We start from the raw sequence: 7,614 nt of genomic DNA, 5'->3' as shown, positions 1-7,614 counted from the left end.
CCTAGCTACCTGTCCAAAGCATGAAGGACCAAGCTTGGACATTCTTGCCTCCAAGGAACACTCAGGCCATCCCCTTCCCAGGACATATCTGTTGGTTTTTTTGGCAGTCCATGGGATATTCAGTACTCTTCTCCAGCACCACAACTCAAAGGCATCAATTCTTTTTCCATCATCCTTATTCATAATCCAGCTTTCTGATGGGTAGCAGGTGATTGAGAAGACCATGGCCTGAATCAGGTGCATCTTAGTCTTCAGATTGACATCACATATAATGATGCCCACTTTACAGACGGGGAAATTGAGGGCATTCGTGCTCAATGCTACTATATTCTGTAATGACAGGAAATCTCACAAAGAGCCGGCAGGTAGGACAGTGACCAAGGCAACCAGAAAGGTGAGGCGATAGGCCCAGGCTATCAGAGGATGAGAATGGGATCAAAGCCTTGTTGTACCAGGAGAATGTTTTTTCGCACCGACTGAGCACGCAGAGAGGGCTATGTGGGGTACAGGACCCTGAACTCTGGCTGGGGTGAGTTGGTTATGCACTGAACGTGAATGCTAAATTTGAGTAAGCTTCCACATAAGATTATGGGAGGGAGGGCAGGATATGACCCCTTCCGACACCCCAGAGAATTAAAAAACCAAAATTTCCTCTTCTGGGCTTTGTATGTGCTGTTCCCTTTGCCTACCCAGTTTCCCCTCCCAATTTTCGCTTCTTGCTCACATCAGGAACATCATTGATTTCCTGGCTGTCTCTTCATTTTACAAAGTTAAAGAGCTGGAATGTATTGGACTTCACTTCTGTGTGGCTGTTGCCTGAAACAAGCTTGGCAGGCAGCAGGCGCTAAACATGTGTGGAGAAAGTGAAAAGGGTCCTTCGCCACATCACTCTGGCTTTCTAGGCTGAAGCGACCTACTGCCCCCTCCCAGGAGCCTCTGCTCTGCATACAGCACCTGGCCTGAGCCTGGAGCCAGGCTGGCCTTCAAGATTTTCCTAGTGTGAGGCCTTCCCTCCTCCTACACCTGACTGGGGCAGGGCTGCAGCTGGATTCCAGTGCAGGATGAGTGCTGACTTCCCTCTAGGTGAGGAGGCCAGAGGGAGGGTGTGTGTGTGTGTGTGTGTGTTAGGTAAATGAGATGGGTTGCAGATGAGACTATTCCCAGCAAGATAGCGGATGAAGTGCGGATTTTCAAAGCCTCCAACACTACTGCTGTTATTAAAGCATGGACCACCTGCCTCCTGCAGCTGGGGACACGGACTGTGGGATGGACAGACAGACAATGAGACATGTACAGCATAGAGAAGAAAATCTGGCTTTATTCAGACGATACATTCCTAGTCAGGGTACAGGGTGTGGGATGGTGAGGGGGGTGACCCTAGCTACAATGCTGATCACTGGACCACTCTTTGTGACCTCAGAGTCATCAGGGTGAGTGGACGACAGAAGTGTTGCTGATGGAGCTGGTTATCGGTCCCTTCTGCGCCCTGAGAGAGACAACAGGCAGAACCCAGGCCTGGGTTCGGCTGGCTGTCAGTGGGGACTGACAAATGCCTGAGAGCAGATGCCTGAGAACAACACGCAGACTCCAAGTAGAAGAAACGAAGGCTGGGGCTTGAGGGCAATCGGGGGTGCCAAGTATGGTGTGCTCACGCGTGTGTCAGTGCACGGGCCAGGCCTTCCTGCAGAGCACGTGCCTGTACACACTACTCCCTCCAGCTGGGCTTCCCCACCCTCCTCCTGTGCTCGGGGCCCCTGCAGAACTGTCCTCCCGGCGAAGTCTGCGCCCTCTTGAGGGAATTGAGGAAAGAGACACTGCTCAGATCAAGTTTCAGAAGATTCTCCTTGTTCTTGGTCCTTGCCCGGTGAGTGCTGGGGGTAGGTGTCCAGGGCCGTGGGAGGAGACACTCCTGCAATGGGTGCTGGGAGGCTGTGTGGGGCCCTCACTGGGCGGTTGGCATGTACAGTGTCCCGGGATCTGTCAGGCCACTGCTGAGCCCTGCAGAGCTGTGCAGGAACCTTCGTAGCAGCGGGGAGGAGTGGAGGCCCGGGCAGGGACATGCACCCCTGGGCGGCTCGGCCTGCCTGGTGACCGTGGTGGTGGAGGACGCTAGGATTGTATTCCCAAACTGGTCCACCTCCTCGAACTGCTCGGTCACCGTGCTGGTGGCTTCGTAGGGCTGGGCGCCTGCTGGCCCCGTCTGCAGCTCCAGGACACTCTTCTGCCGCCCAGTGGGCGAAGGGCTGGCGGCGGCGGGGACAGGCTCCTGCTGTCCAGAGCTCCTGCCAGCCTCCTTCCTGCTGGCCTCCTTCCTGCCGGCCTCGTCTTGGGCACCTTCCTGGCGGAGCAGGGCCTGGCCTGCGTCCAGGGCCAGGTGTGTGCTCTTCACTGGGACGCCAGGGCTGTCCTTGGGGCTGGGCATTCCTGGGGACTTCCTGGTGGCTGACTGAATGGAGATGAAGGTTGGGGAGGAGGGGGACTCTGTGCGAGAAGGTACGACCCGAGGGAGGCCTGCCTCTCCTCTCAGTGTCTCCAGCTGCCCGGTGGCAGGGCCTGTGGAGGCTGCTTGACCTGTGATCTCCGAGTGGCTTCTGACCTCGGCTTGATGCTGGACCTCAGTTTGGCTCTCCACCGCCTTCTGACCCCTGGCCTCCTGAACTGGCCTGTTGGGCGTGGCTCTGCTGCTGGCCATAATGCTGACCTTGTGGGCACTGGGATCCTCTGGGGCTCCCTGGGAATGGCTGGTGGCATTCTTAGCCTCAGGCTGAAGGTTTGACATGGAGCTCAGGGCCTTGCGCACAGCGTCCTCGATGTCCAGCAGCCTGGCCAGGGTCTGCTCCTTCAGCCGGGCAACCTCCGTGCTGACGCGTGTCAGCTCCCCAAAGGCCTGCTCCACCGAAGCCTCAGGCTTGTGGGCGGCCGCGGACTCTGGAGGGGCGGCCTCTCCCAGCTGGGGCACAGCCTCGAAGAGAGTCTGCAGTGCGCGCACGTCCACGCTGCCCACGGCCTCCTTCTCCAGGACCTGCACTTGACTCAGGAGGCCCTGGAGTTCCTGGCGGCTTCCCTGCAGAGCCTGGGAGCTGTCAGATACCACTGGTTGGGACTCTACCATGGGCTGTTGTCCTGGGAGGCTAGGGCCTTGCTGTGGTGAGGTGGGGTGATCACTGGGAGATCTGGGCAGCTGGTCATGGCTGCCCTGGGTGGGCCTGGGGCCCATTGACCTGAGGCCATCCTGGGGGCCAGGCTGGCCTGCAGCAGTGGGGACCACCACTGTCTGGAGCATGTCTGTCTCTCTCTCACCTTGGTTATGTGCACCTGGTCCCACCTCCAAGGAGGATCCAGGAGCCTGAGCTGGGGACTTGGGCAACTTCCGGCGAGGAGGGATCAGAGACAGGTGGGCAGGTTTAGGGGGCAGCTGGGGTTTCTTCCTTGGGGGTGTGGTGGGCTCCGATTTAACCGCCTTGGTCTGCGTCCCCTCGGGGGCTCTCTGGCCAGCAGGACTGCTGTGGGGGTGGAGACGGGTCTCCGGAAGGGATTGGGCAACCTGTGGGATGGCGTCTTCTTGGTGGCAGGTTTGGGCTGGGAAGTCTGGTCTGGTCACAGCAGCTGGGGGAGGAGGAGGAGGAACAGAGGCATTATGGGAGTGCAGGCAGGCACCTGCATCCCTAGGCCCAGAGGGTGGAGTGTGGTGGGCTAAGGGGGCCGCCTTCGGGGTGGTCTCTGCAGCTTGGAGGGTTCCCTGGCCGACCTCTGCCAGTGGCTTCCTCAGAGGTCCCCAGGTGCCCTGGGAGTGGTCCCCAGGCTCTGCCTTATCTGGCCTGAGACTCTGGCCCAGACCTCCCAGGACTGGGCTGGGGGCCTGAGCTGTGAGGGAAGCCCCCTGGCCCCTTGGCTGGGGTTCCCTCTCAAAAGGATGGGCACCCTTGGCTGAGTCAAAGGTCCTCACTGGGTGAGCAGTGTAGACTCCGTCCTGCACGGTCGCCCGCCCCCCGGGCGGTCCCCTGGGAATTGTGTTCAGTTCTCCACTGACCTTTCCAGGGGTGGCTGGCATCCTGAGGTCAGCTCTGGCCACATGCCTAGCGTTGCTGTGGGCAGCCCCAGGGGTCACGGCTGGTGCTGGCAGGAGGCCGTTCTGGGTGGAGGTGCAGGTGACCACAGGGCCTGGGCTGTACTTGTATTTGTTCTGGACTTGCTGCTGTAGGCTCTGGGCCTCGGCGGTGGCCTTCCGCAGGTCCTGCATCGCAGCCTGGAGGTCTGGGGCTCCGGGGCTCTGCGGTGTCACCCCCACCCCTCGAGACTTTCCCAAGGTTGCCCCCCCTTTCTGCTCAGTGTGATTGTCTTCCTGCTTTAAGGTTCCCTGTGAGCCGGCTGGGGCTGCCTTTCCTGCAGATCGTGGGGGGCAATGCAGATGCCCCATCCCCAGGCTTGGCTCCAGGGGGGTCACGTGGATGACGCTCTCCGTCAGGGGCAGCTGTTGAGTCCCCTCGCTGCTCGGCACCGGGCTGGGCTCGGCCGGTGGCTCCCACCGAAGGCTGTGCAGGCCGCTCAGGTCCCCTTTGTCTATGCAGCTGGCCAGCTGGTGCACGCTGCTCCTCTCTGGGCCCCTGCCCGCTGGCCGGGGCTGCAGGGAGTAGGCGGTCAGTGCTACCAGGCCCTGCTCGGTCTCCTGCATCACTAGCCCGGTCCGCATCACCGAGGTCCCCAGCGCGCACGCCAGCACCTGGCGGAGGGCTGGATCCAGGTCATCGATGGTACCACTGCCCGGAGCAGGCAGCTGCAGCGGGGTGAGCTGGAGCTGGCCGGCCGGGTCCTCATGCACCAGCAGCGCCTGTGGGTCCACGTCCGGCCGGCGCAGCACTTGGCGCACGATCCGGGGCAGCTCGCCGGACACCAGCTCCTCCTTGCGCACTTGGGGACGCCCAGGCCCCCGAAGCACATACTTGGCCAGACAGAGCTCCCCGGGCCCGCGGGCCTCCATGAGGACACCCCCGTGGTGCAGGATGCCCTGGGTGGCATGCAGCGTCCGCAGGGTCCCCTCGGCCTCAGTCTCCTGCTTCTCTAGGTGCCCGTTGTCTGAGGTGTCCACAGACTCCTCTTCCTCAAGGTTGTCCCCTCGGACGCTCTCCGCCGCCAGGGAGCCCATGGGGCAGTTCTCAAAGAGCCATGTGAATTTGTGTACAGCACCCTCCGGGATGGACTCAGGGGTGACCCTGGACACTTGGTCTTCCTTCTTGCCGGCCTCCAGCGCCTGGAAAACCTCCTTTTGACGAGACACCTGTCCTGAGGGGATATCCACTCGGCTGAGATACCTCATGGCACGTCGCTTCCAGGGACGGCCGGTGGCCTGCAGAGGCTCAGTCTCGAAGACGTGTCCATCGGTCTGTCGTTGCCCTGTCGGGACCTGGCCGGCCCGCAGGTGCTGTTCCTGGGAGCCGTGTGGCCTCTCCAGGGGCTGGGCCTCGAACATCCAGGTGCAGGACCGGACCCCAGGCTCGTCTGTGGGACCCGTGTCCTCTGAATTCTGCCTGTCTGCCAGCTCGCTCATGGGGCATGTCTCGAACAGCCAGCGGATGGTCTGCACATCACCCTTTGGGAAGGCCTCGGGCTGGGCTCCTTTCTGACCTTGGCTGTCTTCTTCCTTCTCTCGTTGGTGGATCACCTCCAGGGGCTGCGTCTCAAAGAGCCAGCGGGTGGTGCCCACGTCCCCGGCCATCACTTCCTGGCGGGTGATGCCCCGTACCACGTCCACAGTATCGGGGTGTCGGCCCAGCTGGTCTAGGGGCTGCGTCTCAAACATCCACCGATAGCCCTTCACGTCGCCCCCCACCACCTGCTCTCTGCTGACAGAGGTCAGGGCGTGGAGCTGGCCCTTGCTGTCTTGCATGGCATATACTGGGCACCCTGGGCCCTGGGGCTGCCCGGAAGCCACTGTCCCTTCTGCTGTGCTTGCGCTCCCAGGGGTCAGAGGCTCATCCTGCCGGATGCTGTCCAAGGGGAGGGTCTCAAAAAGATTCTTGAAGGTCTTCACATCCCCTTTGACGCTGTCCCTCTCCGGGGCACTCGGAGAGAGGGGCAGTGCGGAGGGGCCACCACTGGACCCCGTCTCACACGTCAGCGCCTCACCCTCTCGGGAGCCCACTCGCTGCAGGTGACCCACTTGCACGCTGTCCTTCAGAGCGTCCAGGGGCTGAGTCTCAAAGAGCCACAGGGTGGAGCGGACGTCCCCAGGGACCACTTCCTCCTTGGGTGGCGCCTGCACGCCAGCCCCTTCCTCCTCCTCCCCTCTCAGGGTGTCCAAAGCGCGGGTTTCAAACAGATGCCGCTGCTGCTGGACATCCGGGCCGGGCGGGATGAGGTCTGGCGACGGCTGGAAGTCCTTCTCGTCCACGATGATCTCGCGGATGGCGTCCAGGGGCTGCGTCTCGAAGATCCAGCGCGTGGCGCTGACGTCAGGCCGGGCCTCCTCCTCCAGGGAGATGCCCCGGATAACGCGCACCTGGCTGGGGTCGCGGTTGATGGCGTCCAGGGGCTGCGTCTCGAAGAGCCAGCGTGCGCAGCGCACCGCGTGGCTGTGGATCTCCTCGCGGCAGGCGGCCTTGACCTCGTGGATGGCGCCATCCGCGTCCTGGATGGCGCACAGCGGCTGCGTCTGGAACAGCTTCACCGTCTTCTTCACGTCGCCCTTCAGTTCCTGGATCTCGGAGCGCAGCTCCAGCGGGCTCTGGGCCTGGAGCGAGGGCCGGGAGCCCAGGCGGTCCAGCGGCCGCGTCTCGAAGAGCAGCCTGGTGCCCTGGACGTCCCCGCTGGCCGCGGGCTCCCGGCCTGGGGCCTCGGGTGCGTCCTGGCCGCTCAGCTGGTCCAGAGGCTTGGTCTCGAACAGCCTGCGGGCCGCACGCACGTCGCCCCCGGTGGCCCGGGGACCCGCAGGCTCCTGGCCCACGCTGTTGGCCAGGGACCCCTCCTGGAACTTGCGCGAGGTGGCCTGGACGTCGCCGCCCGCCACGGGCTCCCGGGCGGCCTGCTTGTCGTGGTCCCCGATGGCGTCCAGCCGCCAGTTCTCGAAGATCCAGCGCATGCACTGAACGTCGCCCTCCGTGGGCTCCTCCGAGCCCAGGACCTCGGCCAGGTCCTCCTCCACGGCCTCGGCCAGGTTCCTGCGCAGCTCTGGGTGGATGTGTCTGTACAGGCGTCGCAGCTCGCTGGCCTGGCGCTGCTGGTGGAACTTGGAGAAGGACTCCTTGGGCGGCGGCGGGGGCAGGTCCTCCAGCGCTGGGGGTGGCGGCAGGGGCAGGTCCTCTGTGGTCGCCATCCGGATGGTCGGGGTAGGGGCCACCTGTGTCTGGACACTGGCCATCCTTCTGAGGAGAAGGGGTGGAGGTGAGGATGGGGTGGGGTCTCAGGTGGGAGAGATAGCAGGGGGCAGGGGCCAACAGCCTCTCATGGACACCCACTTAGAGAGTTCCTCTCTCCAGGGCAGACCAGAACGTGCCAGCTTGCTGACACTGCCATCTCTCCCTGCTTCATTTCACGATGAGCCTTGGACAGGAAATATGGTGGCCTACAGAGCTCTGGTGGCCTAGTGGTAAGAAGCTGCGCTGCAATCCCAAAGGCACA

At 62.5% G+C, this 7,614-nt stretch overlaps 1 protein-coding gene across 1 annotated transcript; it reads right to left on the bottom strand.

The window, feature by feature from the left end:
* Window positions 1-1,942: 1,942 nt before the first annotated feature.
* Window positions 1,943-7,354, bottom strand: XIRP1 (xin actin-binding repeat containing 1). The gene has a single exon (XM_006890644.1). It carries the CDS (start codon window positions 7,352-7,354, stop codon window positions 1,943-1,945), a length of 5,412 nt encoding a protein of 1,803 aa, XP_006890706.1.
* Between the last annotated feature and the right edge of the window lie 260 nt (window positions 7,355-7,614).

This window comes from Elephantulus edwardii, unplaced genomic scaffold, assembly GCF_000299155.1.
Source record: "Elephantulus edwardii isolate Elephantulus edwardi_28Jun2011 unplaced genomic scaffold, EleEdw1.0 scaffold00091, whole genome shotgun sequence".
NCBI lineage: Eukaryota > Metazoa > Chordata > Mammalia > Macroscelidea > Macroscelididae > Elephantulus > Elephantulus edwardii.
The sequence above is the reverse complement of the archived record's forward strand: the minus strand, read 5'-3'. Positions and strand labels throughout refer to the sequence as shown.